This window comes from Salmo trutta, chromosome 17 (genome assembly GCF_901001165.1).
Source record: "Salmo trutta chromosome 17, fSalTru1.1, whole genome shotgun sequence".
NCBI classification, from domain to species: Eukaryota; Metazoa; Chordata; class Actinopteri; order Salmoniformes; family Salmonidae; genus Salmo; species Salmo trutta.
Window position 1 is genome coordinate 45,639,432 of NC_042973.1, and position 20,957 is coordinate 45,660,388.

At 43.6% G+C, this 20,957-nt stretch overlaps 1 protein-coding gene across 12 annotated transcripts in view; it reads left to right on the forward strand.

Annotated features, from left to right (window-relative positions):
* LOC115152279 (neuron navigator 2) overlaps window positions 1–20,957 on the forward strand; it is a 138,786-nt gene that overhangs the window by 109,024 nt on the left and 8,805 nt on the right. For 7 of the 12 annotated variants that reach the window (XM_029697014.1, XM_029697006.1, XM_029697008.1 and 4 more), the window contains 12 exons: window positions 350–510; window positions 1,897–2,073; window positions 9,179–9,231; window positions 9,637–9,660; window positions 9,828–9,902; window positions 13,089–13,172; window positions 13,282–13,405; window positions 13,554–13,711; window positions 14,879–15,054; window positions 19,847–19,927; window positions 20,379–20,532; window positions 20,768–20,918. In XM_029697014.1, the coding sequence (XP_029552874.1) occupies window positions 350–510; window positions 1,897–2,073; window positions 9,179–9,231; window positions 9,637–9,660; window positions 9,828–9,902; window positions 13,089–13,172; window positions 13,282–13,405; window positions 13,554–13,711; window positions 14,879–15,054; window positions 19,847–19,927; window positions 20,379–20,532; window positions 20,768–20,918 (1,418 nt within the window). The remainder of the gene's footprint in view (window positions 1–349; window positions 511–1,896; window positions 2,074–9,178; window positions 9,232–9,636; window positions 9,661–9,827; window positions 9,903–13,088; window positions 13,173–13,281; window positions 13,406–13,553; window positions 13,712–14,878; window positions 15,055–19,846; window positions 19,928–20,378; window positions 20,533–20,767; window positions 20,919–20,957) is intronic. The other 5 variants (XM_029697007.1, XM_029697011.1, XM_029697018.1 and 2 more) reach the window with 3 other exon arrangements.

Sequence of the window (20,957 nt, forward strand, 5' to 3'; positions counted from 1 at the left end):
TTAGATGTATATTACACCAGTTTTCTTTTACTTTAACAAGGGCAGAACTCCCAAAATACTTCTCCGTAAATCACCATTTCCATGAGATATTTACTTAGGAAAAAAATACATACATTGAGAAAAAACAAGCAATTAAGTATTGTTTTCATGAAGGTACATTGACGTGCAACTTCCACCTGTGATTTGTGACTGTACTAGATGCACATTATCAGACAGCCTTGACGTTATCCATGTGCCTCCCTGTCCATCAACAACCTAGGTCATTATACCTGTGCAGCTAGTGACTTGCAACGTTCACCCATAGATGTGGATGTGAGGTGGCTTTTCAGCATCTCCCATCTCTCTCAAGGTACGGCCACCTGCCCCAGTTGCGTAGTCATGACGACCCCCGGGACTGGCTGCGTTCCCACTCTGCAGGAGGTCTTCAGGAGTCTGCCGGCAGCTCCCCCTTCTCCCCCGCTTCCAGCCTCACCTCGCCCTCCGGAGCCCGCTTCAACTTCTCCCAGCTTGGTAGGTGTAGCCTCAACCCTCTCCACTCATCGCTGTGATAATCATTGCAGGAGCAGTGATAGTCATCTCTGCACCCAGAACTAAATATTGTGCGCATGCTGGCTTAACGTTTCGCCTCTTTAAAGAGACTACAGTGATATTAGTGGTGATGTAAGGAAAAGTAGTTGTGATTATATCTATTTTATACAACGGGTTGGTCTAATCCTGCATGCTGATTGGTTAAACCGCATTCCAGCCGGTGTCTATTCTACAAGTTGCCACCGGGCTAAATCTATGATGTTAAAATGCCTGTTCCATCTGACTGCGCAATCCACTGTCTCATCAGCCCAGCCAGACAATTTATAAACTTGATCTCCACTGTAAAAAGCATCTAGATTCTAGACATTATCTCAGATTTCTTTTAGACTTACATTTCGTTTTCAACAGGGGAGATTTGTATAAACCTTGCGGTCTGTCTCTCCGACATTTGCAACATTGTTTCAATATTCAAATTTGATCTCCAGCTGCCCCATAGTAATGAACGTGTCGTGAGTCGGGACGAGACAGACAGGCAGGCCACGTTTCTCAGCCAGTCGAAATCATGAATCAGCTGGCATCGTTTTTATGGATATGTACAAAGAAATGGCATTGGAAAAAAGGTGAAACTAAATGAAGTGCAGATAGTTTGCAGTCTTTCCAGCTTCAGTTTGAAGTGATTGTGTTAACTGTGTTGTTGTCTAGTTCCTCTGAACAACAACAGTGTCCTGAAGAGTGAGCACATTTTCTATGCCATGTGAAAATCGCACCTCATTAGCTCATTGTTATCGATGTATTCAAATAAATGTCACTAGAAAACAGCTCAAACAAATGCAGCTACTTTGCTGTTATTCTGGCTGCACTGTTTGACGTGACTGTAAGTTATGTTGGCTAGCTAGCAAGCAAGGGATAAGAACGCTGCCACCCAGTATGGCAATGGAACATTTAGAATGAACGAATAGATACAGAACAAAAAGACTGAACGACTGGGTCGCCGAGTCTCTGGCAACCAAACCGAAAGAACGAACGACCAGCCGGCTTGGGTAGCAACCCTAGATTTGTGTCGGCATGAAATAGTATGAAGAAATTCATAAAAATAAAGTTATTAATGAAAATATGCCAATCATTATTTGAATATGTTAGTAACCCGTTGTACAAAAGTAATAATGCCCTCGAAGCCGGTGTTTGGAGGAAATATTGGCACGGTTTGCACGGCTCTGGCATTATCACTTAAATGTTGTATTTCACTCTTACTTTCCACTTTGAGTGAAGAGTAACAGACAGCAAGCAAAGATGTCTGATCATTGCCCTCTGCCCATGTCTGTTTTTAAGATAACCTTTGACCTGTGTTATGTAACGGATGTGTCCCAGCAGGCAGCCCTACCACAGCTGCACAGATCAACCTGGCCAACCTCCGCAGCGGACTGGCCAATCAGGAAGGGCCGTATGACCCGTACAGTGAACGCTTGAGGAACTCGTCCATGTCTCTGGAGGAGAAGAGTCGCACCATGACCAGCTCTGGGTCCTTCAGGGATGGACTAGAGGAGGGTAAGACAGACACACTCTTCTACCTACAGTATCCGCTCTCACACATGGCCTCAGAGAAATACTGGTCAAGTCATTTTTGTTTATTCAAGTTTCTTTAGAGGGTTGTTTTGGCACTCCACATACATGTGTGAACTATCATTTTACTTCTGAATGGATTATAACTCCCTTAGAAAATCAAGCTTTTGCTTAGCTAAGATCATTTTTTGAAAGCTTTCATTCTTTACAGGACGCTAGTGAAAGATTCATATTTTTCTTACAAAATGAATATTTATTGAATCGACATGCTTGTTTAACCAACCACTTAAATCACCAGTGAAATCATTCATTACATTTAGTGTGCCAGTGTCATTTGGAACCTGTGTTGATTTTCCACACATCTACAGTTGAATTGGGAAATAGAAAGAAGCACTTTGTTCGATTTGCGAAATGTACATAGACTGAGGTTTGATGATTGACTGCACTTCTTTGGCTCTGAATGGCTTGTTGCTCTTGTGGTTTGTGCTTGTCCTGAGGCTCTCACTTTAGCTGATCCCTCTATGATGCCAGGTTCTTGGCTGGTGTTGTGGCATGCAGGCCAGGGTGAGGAGGAGGAGGAGAAAGGCTGATAAGTATCTCCTCTCCTCCCCCCATCGCAGACAGACATCTGACTCAACACCAGCCTCCTGACAGGAGCACAAGGCCCTGTTTGACGGCACCCCAATGTCTACTTTTCTACTTTAGATCACAGACTATAGAGTAAACACGGGAAAATCCCTGCTCCAGTAACAGTATACATATCAGTGTTGTAGGTCTCGAGTCCCGTCTCGAGACCACAGTCTCGGAGTCTGATGCATTTGTACTCTGTCTTGACTCGTTCTAGGACAGTGAGGACTCGTAATTTCTTCCCGACACCACTAAAGAATAAATCCTGATTGGATATGTTTTATCACATAATTGTTAACCCATTCCAACAAAAACTGAAAAGATTGAATCAGAACATCATTGAAAAGAATAATGAAGGTGTAGAAGGGCCTCATTGTTCGATTGGGTTCAAGTCCGCGCTCTGGCTGGGCCACTCAAAGACATTCATGAAGCCTCTGAATGTCGCACCTCACTCCTGCGTTGTCTTGGCTGTATTGAGCTGACAAGGTACAAATCTGTCGTTCTGCCCCTGAACAGGCAGTTAACCCACTGTTCCTAGGCCGTCATTGAAAATAAGAATTTGTTCTTAACTGACTTGCCTAGTTAAATAAAGGTAAAATGAAAAAAGAAAGTATGCTTAGGGTCATTGTCCTGTTGGAAGGTGAACCTTCACCCCAGTCTGAGGTCCTGTGCACTCTGGAGCAGGTTTTCATTAAGGATCTCTTCGTTCATCTTTGCCTCGATCCTGACTAGTCTCCCAGTCCCTGCCGCTGAAAAACACCCCCACAGCATGATGCTGCCAGAACCATGCTTCACCGTAGGGATGGTGCCAGGTTTTCTCCAGATGTGACGCTTGGCGTTCAGGCCAAGAGTTGAATCTTGTTTTCCTCAGACCAGAGAATCTTGTTTCTCATGGTCTGAGGGTCTTTAGGTGCCTTTTGGAAAACTCCAAGTGGGCTGTCATCAGCTTTTTACTGAGGAGTGGCTTCCGTCTGGCCGCTTTACCATAAAGGCATGGGGAGCCTAGCGGGCCGGCTGAGGCATGGGGAGCCTGGCGGGCCGGCCGAGGCTTGAGAACCTGTAGAGCTAGCTGAGGCATGGAAGCCTGACGAGCCAGCTAAGGCATCCTCGGTTGCTTCGTCTGCGGCACTTGGAGCCGACGTCACTAGTAAAAAAAAAATTATAATCCCTGTTGCTGCTTTCCCTTGGGGATGCATTATTCTATAACGTGAACGCTGGGAGTTGGGAAGCAAGTACAGGGAGTGCAAATTTTATTATAAAAATAACATAGTACAAAACAAGAAACACGAAAAGCGTACAGACAGAAACAGAGTCAATAATGCCTCAGAAAAGAACCAAGGGGAGTGACAGATATAGGGGAGGTAGTCAGGAAGGTAATGGAGTCCAGGGGAGTGTCATGAGGTGCAGGTGCGCGTAACAATGGTGGCAGGTGTGCGTAATGATTAGACAACTAGCGACGTCGAGCGCAGAGGAGCGGGAGTAAACGTCAAGGATGATCAATGGAAACAGGATGCACCTGAGCAATATCGAGTTTCATAGCAAAGGGTCTTTATATTTATGTAAATAACGTATTTCTGTTCTTTATTTGTAATAAATTAGCAAAAATGTATTATGGGTTATTGTGTGTAAATTGCTGAGGATTTCTTTGTAATTTAATCAATTTTAGAATAAGGCTGTAACGTAGCAAAATGTGGAAAAATTAAACTGGTCTGAATACTTTCCAGAAGGCACTGTATAGGCCTACTGCAATGATATACAGTTTATTAGGAACCATGTTCACGAAAATGGTTCGCTCCTACAGACAGTGAGTCATGCGGCCGCGGCTTGCTATATAAAGCAGGCAGACAGGCATCGAAGCATTCAGTTACTGTTTGATTAAACGTTAGAAGGGGCAAAACGAGTGACCTAAGTGACTTTGAGCCTTGGAAGATCGTCGGTGCCGGGCTCGCCAGTTCCAGTATCTCAGAAACGGATTGCCTCCTGTGCTTTTCACGTACGACAGTGTCTAGGGTTTACCGAGAATGGTGCGACAAACAAAAAACATCCGGTCAGCGGTAGTCCTGTGGGCGAAAGCAGCTCATTGAGGAGAGGTCAAAGGATAATGGCAAGAATCATGCAAGCTAACAGGTGTGCAGGTAAAATACAAGGGTAAATAACAGCGCAGTACAACAGTGGTGTGCAGAACGGAAACTTGGAACGCAAAACTTGTCTGTCCTTGTCATGGATGAGCTGTTGCAGCAGACCGGGTTCCACTCCTATTGGCTAAAACAAGAAGAAGCGGCTACTGTGGGCAAGCGATCACCAACACTGGACAGTTGAGAATAGAAAAACATTGCCTGGTCTGACGAATCCCGGTTCCTGTTGCGTCCGCAAAGTCAGGATTTGGCGTAAGCAGCATGAGTCCATGGCCCCATCTTGCCTGGTGTCAACTGTACAGGCTGGTGGTGGTGGTGTAATGGTTTGGGGAATGTTTTCCTGGCACACAATAGATCCCTTGATACCAATTGAGCAATGTTTCCACGCCCCGAAGAATTCAAGCTGTTCTGTAGGCAAAGAGGGATGCGACCCGGTACTATATGGGTGTACCTAATCAACTGGCAACTAAGTGTATACCTGGGCTAAATGTCACTATCTGTAACTAGCTGACCCCCGTAACTATTCATGGGTTTCCTTGAGCTTGTAGTCCTATAAGACCTGCCCTTGGTTTTGACACCAGTGCCTGGAAATCCAGACTGTTATGGAATGATTTTACCCCACCATACATCCACACGCTTCAGTGGACTCTGGGACATTGGAGAACACACTCAGGGCTCTAAATAATTGTACAAAGGCTTGGTAGGCAGCTAAGCATTTAGTTAAAGGCCCAGTGCAGGCAAAACCGTGATTTCTCGGTGTTTTATATATATATATATTATATACACACACACACACACATTTCCACACTGTGAGATTGGAGAAATACTGGGAAATTGTGAAAATGATAATGCCCTTTTAGTTTAAGAGCTGTTTGAAAAGACCGCCTGAAATAACAGCCTGTTTTGGCCTGCCTGGTAACATAACCAGGCAGTAAATTATACTGAACAAAAATATAAACGCAACATGCAAAGTGTTGGTCCCATGTTTCATGAGCTGAAATAAAAGATCCCAGAAATGTAGTATTTATGTACTGTAATTTCCGGACTATTAAGCGCACCTGAATATAAGCCGCACCCACTGAATTTTTACAAAATTATTATTTAAACATAAATAAGCCGCACATGTCTATAAGCCGCAGGTGCCTACCGGTACATTGAAACAAATGAAGTTTACACAGGCTTTAACGAAATACGGCTTGTAACAAAAATAAATAGGCTTTAACGAAACACGGCTTGTAACAAAAATAAATAGGCTTTAACGAAACACGGCTTGTAACAAAAAATAAAAAATTTGCAGTAAGCTTTAGTTGTCTTTTTGCACTGAGTCAATTCCTCACGCTGCTGTTTCCAACGTCTTATCATCGACTCATTAAGACCAAGCTCCCGTGCAGCAGCTCTATTTCCTTTTCCAACAGCCAGATCAATCGCCTTCAACTTGAAAGCTGCATCATATGCATTTCTCCGTGTCTTTGCCATGATGAGGGTGACAAAATGACTACCGTAATCAGAATGATGGGAAGTTTGAGAGCGCTCGATTTAATCTAACCTCTCTCGGGTATGTGGGACGATTTCGTCCCACCTACGTAACAGCTACTGAAATTCCAGTGGCGCGATTTTTGAATCGTTAGAAATACTATTACTTCAATTTCTCAAACATATGACTATTTTACAGCTATTTAAAGACAAGAATCTCGTTAATCTAACCCCACTGTCCGATTTCAAAAAGGCTTTACAACGAAAGCAAAACATTAGATTATGTCAGCAGAGTGCCCAGCCAGAAAAAATCATACAGCCATTTTTCAAGCTAGCATATCATGTCACATAAACCCAAACCACAGCTAAATGCAGCACTAACCTTTGATGATCTTCATCAGATGACACACCTAGGACATTGTGTTATACAATACATGCATGTCTGTTCAATCAAGTTCATATTTATATCAAAAAACAGCTTTTTGCATTAGCATGTGACGTTCAGAAAAAGCATAACCCCCGCAAACTTCCGGAGAATTTACTAACAGTTTGCTAAATTACTCACGATAAACGTTCACAAAAAGCATAACAATTATTTTAAGAATTATAGATACATTACTCCTCTATGCACTCGATATGTCCGATTTTAAAATAGCTTTTCGGATGAAGCACATTTTGCAATAATCTAAGTACATAGCCCGGCATTACAGGGCTAGCTATTTAGATACCCACCCAGGTCAGCCTCCACCAAAATCACATTTCCTATAAGAAAAATGTTCTTACCTTGCTTGTTCTTCATCAGAATACACTGCCAGGACTTCTACTTCAATAACAAATGTTGGTTTGGTCCCAAATAATCCATCGTTATATCCAAACAGCGACGTTTTGTTCGTGAGTTCTAGAATGCTTCTTCACGGTCTCGCGCATGGCGCATTGGCGTGTCAAAAATGTCTAAATATTCCATTACCGTACTTCGAAGCATGTCAACCGCTGTTTAAAACCAATTTTTATGCCATTCAACTCGTAGATTAGTGATAATATTCCGACCGGGAGTATGCATTGAGCCTAAACAGCCGAATAAAATTTCTCCTCAGGAGCGACTCGTGCACGCGCCTCATTCAAAGGTCCTCTGAGTCGACACTTACAAAAGGTGATAATGTGTTTCAGCCTGAGGCTCCCTCGTAAACCTTCAGGTTTTTAGCGGGTTCTGAGAGCCTATTGGAGCCCTGGGAATTGTCACGTTACAGCTAAGATCCTTACTTTTCAATAAAAAGATGCAAGACGCACGACTCCTTGTCAGACAGGGTACTTCCTGCTTGAAACCTTGTCAGGTTTTTGCCTGCCATAGGAGTTCTGTTATACTCACAGACACCATTCAAACAGTTTTAGAAAATTTAGAGTGTTTTCTATCCAAACCTGAACAATAATATGCATATTCTAGCTTCTGAGTTGGTGTAGGAGGCAGTTAAAAATGGGAACATATTTTTTCCAAAATTCTCAATACTGCCCCCTAGCCCAGACAGGCTAAACAGTAAACAAAAAAGTTGTTTGACCTTAACCCGTTCGGCAATTTCATTGGTCTAATGAAAGCTTCATGCCGGCAAAGAACTGAGCACGTCACAGAATGTGTTTTTTTTTTAGAAAAAAAATTGAAAACGGGAAAAATCCATATATTAGCCGCGTCATTGTTTAAGCCGCGAGGTTCAAAGCTGGGAAAAAAGTTGCGGCTTATAGTCCGGAATTTACGGTATGTAAAAAGCCCTTTAATGAAGAAAAACTAATTCTGATTGGCTGGGCCTGGCTCCCCAGTGGGTGGGCCTGGCTGCCAAGTGGGTGGGCCTGGCTGCCAAGTGGGTGGGCCTATGCCTTCACAGTCCCACCCAAGGCTGCACCCCTGCCCAGTCATGTGAAATCCATAGATTAGGGCCTAATGAATTAATTTCAATTGACTGATTTCCTTATGAACTGTAACTCAGTCAAATCTTTGAAATTGTTGCATGTTGCATTTATATTTTTGTTCAGTATAGTTAATAGACCAATAAGAAAGAGTTCCAAACCTCTCTTCCAATAACAGCTAGTTTTCCGTTTTTCCGCACCTACTCAGACCACCCCCAGACAGTTCAAGCAAAATTCTTGCTTGCGAAATTGCTCTTTGCTAAGAAGCTATTTTTGTTTCTTTTTGACTATTTTAATTGAAAACAATCACAGTAAGGTGCTTCATCGTTACCCAGAAATGATTTGATATTGAGATATAAATGGCTGCATTGGACCTTTAAGTTTGGCACATCCCCCTGCTGTCATTTTAGTCCTGCGGTGATGTTGTGGTTCCATTCCATTATGATTAATGAGAGAGACAGCTCATATAGCGAGGCTGTGTTAGTGTAGTAACAGCACTCACTAAAGCGTAATGATGATGTATAGGCTGATGACTGCTGCTGAAGTGTGAATGTGTCATACTGTATGTCTCACCAGGGCGATTTAAAGTTTGGACGTGTGATTATGTTTGTGTAGTCAGGCAGTTAGATATCGGGGCTGATGTGTGGATGTCAAACCATATCAGCACAATTAAAGGGTAGGCTACAAAGTAAACTAGTTACAGTAACGTAACAGTGCCACGCACGCGCTCACACATACACACGCGGTCACACACACACAAACACACACACACACACACACACACACACACACACCTAGAGCAGCAACTCTGTTGTAAATGTTCACCCAGGGGACCTGTTTATGCATGTTCCTGTTTCCAAAGTCATCGGGGGGAGATGAATCACTGCTTGCATGAAGCCATTATCCATGATTGATGTCACCAGATGAATGAGTTGAGGGTTGTTTTTGTTTCTCTCCAGTCCACGGCTCCTCTCTGTCTCTAGTGTCCAGCACTTCCTCTGCCCACTCCATGGTGAGCGACACTTTGATTAATGTTTGATGCACTGTCCAAACATATAGTACGAATGTTAATATACTTAGGGCTAGTTTCCCAGACAAAGATTAAGCCTAGTCCCGGGCTAAAAAAAGTTACTTTAATTGAGGTTCTTCATTGAGCATGCTTTTTAGTTCAGGACTTGGGTTCATCTGTGTCTGGGAAACCAGCCCTCAGTGAGCTATATGGGTGAAAGTGAAGAGGGACCATCTCAATGTGTCTGACTTGACTGCTGAGTTGCATTGCTAATTAACTGCTTGTGTGAATCCTTATAGCCTTAGGTGGAAACTGAATATGTTCAGATTGTCTGTCTTGCTGTCTTATCCCATGCATACTGTGACCTGCATAAACCTCTCTTCTCTTCTCCTCTCCTCTTTTTCATAGCCGGAGGAGAAATCTCAGTCGGAGGTAAGAACAACTTTACTTTAACACAAACCATGTGCCACCATTGATTACCTTTGGGACTGTAACATCGTAACTGTTTATGAGCCAGCAAGTTATTTGGGTACTACATACTCTATATCCTAATATGATGTTTCCTGTAGATAAGCATGATCTTGTTTTTCTGTTCTCAGATTCGTAAGCTGCGGAGAGAATTGGACGCTTCCCAGGAGAAGGTGTCTGGTTTGACCACTCAGTTGAGTGCTAATGTAAGTTTGATGGCAAATGGTTACTATGCTAAGCACTGTGGCATCATGGTTCCGCTGGTACTAACTGTCAGGGTTGGGGTCAATTCCATTTCAATTTCAGTCAATTCATAAAGTAAACCAAATTCCAATTCCACATTTTCCTCATTGAAAAGCATGGAAGAGAATTGGAATTGGTGTTTCAGTGTACGTTGTGAATTGACTCGAATTGAAATGGAATTGACCCCAACCCTGCTAACTGTATATAATGCCTTGGTTGTGGTCATTGGAATGGATTCGTCCTAGTGTTGCGTGTTACCAGAATTGAAAATACCTACAAGTCAAAGAGTTCCAGCATTGCGCATGGTGTTTTTGTTTCCCTTTGCGTGGCGTCCTACAGCACATTGAACATGACACAGGGTAATGGTCTGAGAGGGGAAGCAGGCGTTCAGCCCCATTATCTGCTCTCTGAATGTAAACAAACATGACAGCCCTGCAGCAGAAACAGCGTCAGTAACAGCCTAATGAAATGGTACAGCCTCGGGCCCGCATCCACACTGGTTATGTGATCTCACGAACAGAGATTTCACAACAAAGCAGGCTAGAGCAGCTGTGGGGGCTTGGGTGGAGTATGAAGGCTGTAGTTCCTTGTAAGAGAACTCGGGTTAGGCTGCTAGAGTATGGCCTGAGCCCCTGGCCTTACCAGCCCTGTAAGACATACCTGCACTAGGACCTGACAGACAGTATAGCCTGATAGTGGAGGAATCAGCCAGCCTGCCACGTGCCCCAACACCAGCCCCTCTGTCTGATGGAAACCCTCCAGATCTGTTCCCCGCCTTCTCTTCTGCCTTCTGCCAAGCTATCAGCTCATATTCCGTGGCGGCCGGGCTCTGGGCTGTGATAAGAATCAGAACATGTGTTTACTCATCCCTCTGTGTGATGATCAAAACAGAAGCACCTAACTATCAGTCTTCAGCGTCTGTCTGCTACCGGACTCATACTTTATCAAAGGCAGACTGGTCCCTGACTGGACCTGGATCACCCTGAGCTGAGGCGCTTTAGCCATGTCAGCCAAAAGCCCCAGTCCCGGGGCTAGCAGCTCGGTGATGGTGACGTGGTGTCCCCTGAACCACTACCCGTCCCTGGGGAAGGAGGCAACCAGAGAGAAGGCCAGACGCAAGCTGCAGCCCAGGCTGAGACGCAGCCAGACCTACAGCCCCGCAGGCCACAAGGAGGACAGCAACATACAGCAGGACCTCACTGAGGTGGGATCTGACTGGAACCTCTGGGCTCTCACAGGGCTTCAGGAGCTTTGAGTCTCTGGAGGCTTTGTTTTGGGAAGTGAGCTTGTATGTTGGCATGTGGGTATTTGTCTGTTTATTGTGGAGCTAGCAGTATAGCCTACTACTGCTACTACATCCTGGGTATTTGTCTGTTTCTTGTGGAGCTAGCCGTATAGCCTACTACTGCTACTACATCCTGGGTATTTGTCTGTTTATTGTGGAGCTAGCAGTATAGCGTACTACTGCTACTACATCCTGGGTATTTGTCTGTTTATTGTGGAGCTAGCAGTATAGCGTACTACTGCTACTACATCCTGGGTATTTGTCTGTTTATTGTGGAGCTAGCAGTATAGCGTACTACTGCTACTACATCCTGGGTATTTGTCTGTTTATTGTGGAGTTAGCAGTATAGCGTACTACTGCTACTACATCCTGGGTATTTGTCTGTTTATTGTGGAGCCAGCAGTATAGCGTACTACTGCTACTACATCCGGGGTATTTGTCTGTTTATTGTGGAGTTAGCAGTATAGCGTACTACTGCTACTACATCCTGGGTATTTGTCTGTTTATTGTGGAGCCAGCATTATAGCCTACTACTGCTACTACATCCTGGGTATTTGTCTGTTTATTGTGGAGCCAGCAGTATAGCCTACTACTGCTACTACATCCTGGGTATTTGTCTGTTTATTGTGGAGCCAGCAGTATTGTGTACTACTGCTACTACAGTGCATGGCTGGGTTGTGAGCTGTAACTAGAGGTTGGAGCTCAGTGTGTCTGTCCCAGATATGTCAGAGGACACGCTCGTCTCTGTTGCAATACTCAATGTTCTGCTTTTGTTTTGCCTGTAAAGCTGTTATCAACTACCAGGAACGTGATGTTTGATTTGATGTTTGATTTAAAAAAATGTGCATGCTTTAGGTTTTCTGTGTAATGTGAATCGAATGCGCTGATTCATTTTCTGGCAAAGTATATCAACAACAGCAATGCATAAGAGAATATGTACTATCTAAAACCCACCACAGCTTTGGAAATCCTAACACCTCGGTATGGAATAGTTTTAGCATTTATCTTCTAAAACACAAGCCATCCATTGATTTTATGCATTTGAGGTGGTTTCTTTGGATGTATATGATTGCCAAACTGACTGCATACTGAGCCGGTCTGCAATCTCTTTGTACGCCTTCATCATATTTCCAACTGTGACATTGATGAGTAAATCAACGTGCAAGTTGATAACGAGCATGACTTGAAGCAGCATGTTTCTCTCATAACTGTATCTCTACAGAAGATAACGAATACTTGTGATCAGTTTACTCTGCATATGAGAAGAAAACATCCAAAATGTTTTTCGCTTAACCGGAATTCCTCTTTTTCCTTTCTCTCTGCTTGTCTGTGGCTGTGAGAAGGTAGCAGGTCTCTTGTTTCACGAAGGCAGATGATAGCTAGCTAGAGTGTTTTTTTTTAGGACTCGTGTTGGCCTCATGTTCATCTCTACCAGGCTACTGAACCATGGAACCCTGCCCAGACAGGTAAATAGGTAGTCGGCAGAAAGCCTGGCCAATTATATCAGCATGGATCCATTTCTAACATGCAGTGACTTCCCCAGCTGTCCCTGTGGAGCAACTCAACTCCTGTCGTTCTTACTCAAAACACTCAGTGTACACCATGACACGGAAGCCATTATCACCTGTGTATGTTTTTGTTTTGGCTCTGTGTATGCATGTCGTGAAAGGCATGTGGGTGTGTTCTTACGAGCGAGACCTTTTCCTAAAACTGCAGCGTGTCGCCCGTTTCACAGCCCTGAGTGGGGCTTGCGAATCAAACAAACGTGTGTCAGTTGAAGGAGAACAAATGACATTGTCAGCAGGTCAGTTTGCAAACTTATACATGGATAGCTGAATGTGTACTGCTGCGTGCATGTCCGTAGGCTCACCTGGTAGCAGCGTTTGAGCAGAGCTTGGGGAACATGACCATCCGACTCCAGGGCCTTACCACCACGGCTGAGCAGAAGGTACGGACTTGGAGCCGTCAAAATGTCGGTTTCCTCAGAAATATGCCTGTCTTTCCTTGGCTGGATCGTGACGCTAACTGTGTTGTTTCATCGTGTTGTGGTATTTTAGGATTCTGAGCTGAACGACCTGAGGAAAACCGTAGAGCACATGAAGAAGCAGAACACAGCAGCCCAGGCAGCCATCGACGGTGTCATCAACCTGCCAGAGCTCACCTGCAAAGGTGATAGGCCAGGTGAGAAGTTACCTCCCACATCAACATGAAACCCAACAAGAGCAGATGTCTATTGGCTAGTGAGAAAAAGGGCATCTGACACCGAATCAGAATGGATTAGAATTCTATGCTGGTCCCTGTCTCACCCTCTCTCTTGTGCATCCCACAGCCTCAGCCAATGGAAGCCCCCAGTCTCAGCAGGATCTGTGTATCCGCAGACAGCACTCATCTGACAGTGTGTCTAGCATCACCAGCGTCACCAGCCACTCCAGCGTGGGCAGCAACTTGGAGCTGGACGCCAAGAACAAAAAGACGAAGAAGAACTGGGTAGGTCCTCCACTCTCTGTCTATCTAGCTGGCTGGCTAGTTGTCTGTCTGTCACTCTATGTCTGTCTGTATATCTACATGGCTGGCTAGCTGTCTGTCGCTCGGTGTCTGTATGTCTGTCTGTCTCTGTCTGCACGTCTAATCTGTCAGATGTTCTTGCCCTTTCCTCCAATCCTTCTGTTTGTGCTCAGCCTGCTTGCGCAGGAGCAAAGGTGAATATGGTTATTGTTGTTAGTGAGCTGCTCTAGAAACTAGATTGTGAGTTGAGAATTGTGAGGTGTTCCCTTATTACACATGGCAAAACCGCAAAGAAACTGCACACAACTACGAAAAGGTCACCTGTAATCTGTTAGTCAGGCGATACGAGCTTAGGTCAATATACTCATGCATTTTCTGCCTGTAGAAAAGATGTGTGTACACAGTATGTATGTTGGCTGAACACTGCCTGTACTAACCTATGAAGTCAAATTAAAATGTCTGCGTGTGTGTTCTTTTGTTCTGATATAATGCTGTTGCGTGTGCTGGAGGGAAGGTGAATGATGACTATGTACGCAGACGGTGATGATACTAGCATCTGTGTATTAGTTAGAAGTACAACCGTGGCGTACCTGACTATTTGACCACAAGGGGGCAGATGACTACTGAGTTTAAATATCTAAATCTCCCCTTTAGTGGTTGAGTAGTCGTGTCAATTAGTGAGAAGTGATAACTCTTGCTCCCTAGCCTAGTGTTCATTCCTTGTTTGTAGCTGTGAGGGTATAGTTTGCGTTCAGTCTCTTTAGTGAGCTGCCTGGTGTACGGCCTATTCTATGTCCTTAAGACCTGTACATAAGTTCTTGCATTGTTCCTGTCTTAACAAAACAAATCCACCCTACCTCTATTGTGCTAAAAGTTGAAATTGTCTATGATCAGCATGCTGTGGTCTTGTCTTTCCCCTCTTGTGCTCTCCTATCGTGTGGAGGTTTATGAGGTAAGATTAACACACTAATTTCCAAAATAGACTTTTATTCCTTGATTAGGTGGAGATAGTGAAAGAGTAGAAGTTTGTAACTGTTTTGTGATTCAAAATGTATTTCTGGGCCCCTTATATGTCTGTGTGTTTTACTATGTAATCAGGTCTCTCTGTTTTCTTCTCTTCTCTGACCCCATACCCATCCTTGGCTGCAGCTGCGGAGCTCCTTCAAGCAGGCATTTGGGAAGAAGAAGTCGTCTAAGTCTGCGTCCTCCCACTCCGACGTAGAGGAGATGGCCGACTGTTCCCTGCCCTCCTCCCCCAAGCTAACTGCATATAACAGCTCCACCGCCTCAACGCCCATGATCCGGAACTCCCACTCCAACTCTCTGTGAGTACCTGGGCCCAGGCTATTAGACACTCACCTGTTTCTAAATGGGAGGTGATAGTGGATCATAATGGAGGCTCCCTGTTTTCTCATTTAATACAGTCAATTCAGGGGTCTGGAAGATCACAAGACCGTATTAATGATTACTACTGACTCCCATGGTGTCTGATACAGCTATCTCAACAGCTTTATATTATATATTCACTAGCGTTCAAAAGTTTGGGGTCACTTAGAAATGTCCTTGTTTTCCATGACAACATAGATGAAATGAGTTGCAAAATGATTAGGAAATATAGTCAAGATGTTGACAAGGTTATAAATAATGTTTTTTTTGTGTCCTTCAAACTTTGCTTTCGTCAAAGAAGCAATTAAAGACTTGCAGACCTTTGGCATTCTAGTTGTCAGTTTGTTGAGGTAATCTGAAGAGATTTCACCCCATGCTTCCAGAAGCACCTCCCACAAGTTGGATTGGCTTGATGGGCACTTCTTACGTACCATACGGTCTAGCTGCTCCCACAACAGCTCAATCGGGTTGAGATCCGGTGACTGTGCTGGCCACTCCATTACAGACAGAATACCAGGTGACTGCTTCTTCCCTAAATAGTTATTGCATGGTTTGGAGCTGTGCTTTGGGTCATTGTCCTGTTGTAGGAGGGAATTGGCTCCAATTAAAACCTGTTTGGGATAGGGGTTCCGCTAGCAGAACATTTCCACAATACCCGGTGAAACTGCAAAGCGTGAAATTCTAAAAAAATGATTACAAATATTTAACTTTCATACATTCACAAGTGCAATACACCAAATTAAAGCCTAACTTCTTGTTAATCTAGCCACCGTGTCAGATTTCAAAAAGGCTTTACGGCAAACCATGCTATTATCTGAGGACAGCACCCCATGAAACAAACACATGGCAATCATAATTCAACCCGCCAGGCCTGACACAAAACTCAGAAATAACGATATAATTCATGCCTTACCTTTGAAGATCTTCTTCTGTTGGCACTCCAATATGTCCCATAAACATCATAAATGGTCCTTTTGTTCGATAAATTCCGTCGTTATATCTCCAAAATGTAAATTTATTTGGCGCGTTTTATTCAGAAAAACACCGGTTCCAACTCGCGCAACATGACTACAAAATATCGAATAAGTTACCTGTAATCTTGATCCAAACATTTCAAACAACTTTCCTAATACAACTTTAGGTATTTTTTAACGTAAATAATCGATCAAATTTAAGACGGGACAAACTGTGTTCAATACAGGACGAAAACAAAGTGGAGCTAGCTTTCAGGTCGCGCGCCCCAACCACAACAGTACACTAGACTCGACCCTCGTTCTGAATAGCCATACTTCTTCATTACTCAAAAGAAAAACATCAACCAATTTCTAAAGACTGTTGACATCCAGTGGAAGCAATAGGAACTGCAAGCAAGTGCCTTAGAAATCTATATCCACATAGAAATCCCATTGAAAACACTGTCACCTCAACAACAACAAAAATCCTGGATGGTTTGTCCTCAGGGTTTTGCCTGCCAAATAAGTTCTGTTATACTCACAGACATAATTTTAAGTTTTAGAAACTTTTTTACTTTTAGAAACTTTAGAGTGTTTTCTATCCAATTCTACCAATTATATGCATATCCTAGCTTCTGGGCCTGAGTAGCAGGCAGTTTACTTTGGTCACACTTTTCATCCGGACGTGAAAATACCGCTCTCTATCCTTAAGTGCCGTCCACAGGGTATGGCATGGCGTTGCAAAGTGGAGTGATAGCCTTCCTTCTTCAAGATCCCTTTTACCCTGTACAAATCTCCCCCTTTACCACCACTAAAAGACCCCCAGACCATCACATTGCCTCCACCATGCTTGACAGATGGCGTCAAGCACTCCTCCAGCATCTTTTTTTTCTGCGCATTACGGAATGTTCTTCTTTGTGATCCGAACACCTCAAACTTAGATTCCTCTGTCCATAACACTTTTTTCCAATCTTCCTCTGTCCAGTGTATGTGTTCTTTTGCCCATCTTAATCTTTTATTTTTATTGGCCAGTCTGAAATATGGCTTTTTCTTTGCAACTCTGCCTAGAAGGCCAGGATCCCGGAGTCGCCTCTTCACTGTTGACGTTGAGACTGGTGTTTTGTGTGTACTACTGTTTCTCAAACTAGACACTCTAATGTACTTGTCCTCTTGCTCAGTTGTGCACCGGGGCTTCCCACTGCTCTTTATATTCTGGTTAGAGACAGTTTGTGCTGTTCTGTGAAGGGAGTAGTACACAGTGTTGAACGAGATATTCAGTTTCTTGGCAATTTCTTGCATGGAATAGAACAAGAATAGACTGACGAGTTTCAGAAGAAAGTTCTTTGTTTCTGGCCATTTTGAGCCAGTAATCAAACCCACATATGCTGATGCTCCAGATACTCAACTAGTCTAAAGGCCAGTTTTATTGCTTCTTTAATCAGAACAACAGTTTCAGCTGTGCTGACATAATTGCAAAAGGGTTTTCTAATGATCAATTAGCCTTTTATGAATTCCCAAGATTATCACGACATTTTGCAGGAGAATATAAGGCTATCTGTCCGCCAATTGAAGCTCAACAGAAGTTGGGTGATGCAACAGGACAACGACCCAAAACACAGAAGTAAATCAACAACAGAATGGCTTCAACAGAAGAAAATACGACTTCTGGAGAGTCCTGACCTCAACCCGATTGAGATGCTGTGGCATGACCTCAATAGAGCAGTTCACACCAGACATCCCAAGAATATTGCTTAACTGAAACAGTTTTGTAAAGAGGAATGGTCCAAAATTCCTCCTGACCGTTGTGCAGGTCTGATCCACAAATAAAGAAAATGTTTGGTTGAGGTTATTGCTGCCAAAGGAGGGTCAACCAGTTATTAAATCCAAGGGTTCACATACTTTTTCCACCCTGCACTGTGAATGTTTACACGGTGAGTTCAATAAAGACACGAGTGTGTTATTCGTTTAAGCAGACTGTGTTTGTCTATTGTTGTGACCTAGATGCAGATCAGATCAAATGTTATGACCAATTTATGCAGAAATACAGGTATTTCCAAAGGGTTCACGTACTTTTTCTTGCCACTGTATATATACAATATCAGTCAAAAGTTTGGACACACCTACGCATTCAAGGGTTTTTCTTTATTTGTACAATTTTCTACATTGTAGAATAATAGGGAAGACATCAAAACTATGAAATAACACATATGGAATCATGTAGTAACCAAAAAAGTGTTCAACAAATCAAAATATATTTGAGATTCTTCAAAGTTGCCTTGATGACAGCTTTGCACACACTTGGCATTCTCTCAACCAGCTTCATGAGGTAGTCACCTGAAATGCATTTCAATTAACAGGTGTGCCTTGTTAAAAGTTAATTTGTGGAATTTTTTACCTTCTTTGAGCCAATCAGTTGTGTTGTGACAAGGTAAGAGTGGTATGCAGAAGATAGCCCTATTTGGTATAAAAGACCAAGTCCATATTATGGCAAGAACAGCTTAAATAAGCAAAGACAAATGAGATTTCATCATTAATTTAAGACACGAAGTCTGTCAATCCAGAAAATTTCAAGAACTTTGAAAGTTTCTTCAAGTGCAGTCGCAAAAATCATTAAGCGCTATGATGAAACTGGCTCTCATGAGGACCGCCACAGGAAAGGAAGACCCAGAGTTACCTCTGCAGTAGAGGAAAAATTGCAGCCCAAACAACAAATGCTTCACAGTGTTCAAGTAGCAGACACATCTCAACATCAACTGTTCATAGGAGACTGCATGAATCAGGCCTTCGTGGTCGAATTTCTGCAAAGAAACCACTATTAAAGGACACCAATAAGAAGAAGAGACTTGCTTGGGCCAAGAAACACGAGCAATGGACATTAGACCGGTAGAAATCTGTCCTTTGGTCTGATGAGTCCACATTTTAGATTTTTGGTTCCAACCGCCGTGTCTTTGCGAAACGCAGAGTAGGTAAACGGATGATCTCTTCAGGTGTGGTTTCAACCGTGAAGCGTGGAGGAGGAGGTGTGATGTGTGGAGGTGCTTTGCTGGTGACACTTGTCAGTGATTTATTTAGAATTCAAGGCACAGCATTCTGCAGCGATACGCCATCCCATCTGGTTTGCGCTTAGTGGGACTGTCATTTGTTTTTCAACAGGACAATGACCCAAAACACACCTCCAGGCTGTGTAAGGGCTATTTGAACAAGAAGGAGAGTGATTGAGTGCTGCATCAGATGACCTGACCTCCACGATCACCCAACCTCAACCCATTTGAGATGGTTTGTGGCCGCAGAGTGAAGGAAAAGCAGCCAACAAGTGCTCAGCATATGTGGGAACTCCTTCAAGACTGTTGGAAACCATTACCCGTGAAGCTGGTTGAGAGAATGCCAAGAGTGTGCAAAGCTGTCATCAAGGCAAAGGGTGGCTACTTTGAAGAATCTCAAATATAAAATATATTTTGATTTGTTTAACACTTTTTTGGTTACTTCATGATTCTACATGTGTTATTTCATAGTGTTGATGTCTTCACTATTATTCTACAAAAAAAGAAAAACCCTTGAATGAGTAGGTGTGTCCAAACTTTTGACTGGTACTGTATGTGTGTGTGTGTATATATATATATATATATATATATATATATACACTGTATATCCCAGTACCCCAAGCTGTGTGTGTGTTATCATTAGAGACTGCATGGCCTCATTGTTTTAGTCAATAGTTGGATGTTTGTATTGAAGCTGTTATTCTCTTGTCTGTCTGTTTGTCTGTGTGTGTCTCTAGTCCCTTTCTCTCTCCCCTGCCTGTTAGTGGGCGTGGCTGGGGCGGTAGCACTGGGGTGTTGAGGACTGGTTCTCTCGCTCGGTAATAGAGTATGAAAAATGTCTGAATAACCCACATTCACTTTATGAGCAATTCTGATGATGGCTAATCCTAACAAATGTCCTTGATGCACCAAATGATTATTTAACCAATTAACATCAACTCGATCACTCATGCCATGTTGTGCCATTGAAAGTGGAATTCTGAGCCAATCACACACATCCTTCACAGGACTTTGATCTTGTCCTGTTTACAATTGCCTGAACCCCTATCTATCACACAGTGATTCAGTGCCTCTGGATTAACTTGGAATAAGCGACAATCATTTTTTGCAGTGACAAACCAATCATTTGTACAGCATGTTACTGAGTAAAAAAAAAAGAAAAAAAGATCTTTGTAAGAAAATTAGAATTGTGCTCCATGAGGTTTCTCAGGGATGTGGACTAGCATTCTGTTTAACCCTGAACTGACCAGACATCTGTCTCGTCTGCAGGATCTCAGAGTGCACAGACAGCGAGGCGGAGACGGTGATGGCGCTCCGCAGCGAGCTCCGAGACAAGGAGATGAAGCTGACTGACATACGCCTGGAGGCCCTCAGCTCCGCCCACCAGCTGGACCAGCTCAGGGAGTCCATGAACCGCATGCAGGTGATTATGACTGAAACATGACCACATATGACCATTGGTATGACATGATGAGGGCCTGGAGGTTTCCCTGACCTTGTGACCTGGCATGTTCCTGGTCAAGGTTTGCATGGTCAGGGGAAAACCCCTCACCCTAGAAATGACCACGCGAACATTGGCCATCACAAAGCATGTCAAATACAAAGTGGTACGATGCTGTGAGTTATGTTTGACATGATGTGTTCTAATCTGTCCTCAGGGCGAGATAGAGAGGCTGAAGACAGAGAACGACTGTCTGAAGATGGAGAGTCAGGGCAGCTGCAGCAGAGCAGCTTCACAAGCCTCAGTGGCCTCACCCTCAGCGGGCCAGTCACAGCATAGCCTCGCTCTAACAGAGTCCACCAGCCTCGGTAAGAGAGAGAGTGAGTGAGCGAGCGAGCGAGCGTATG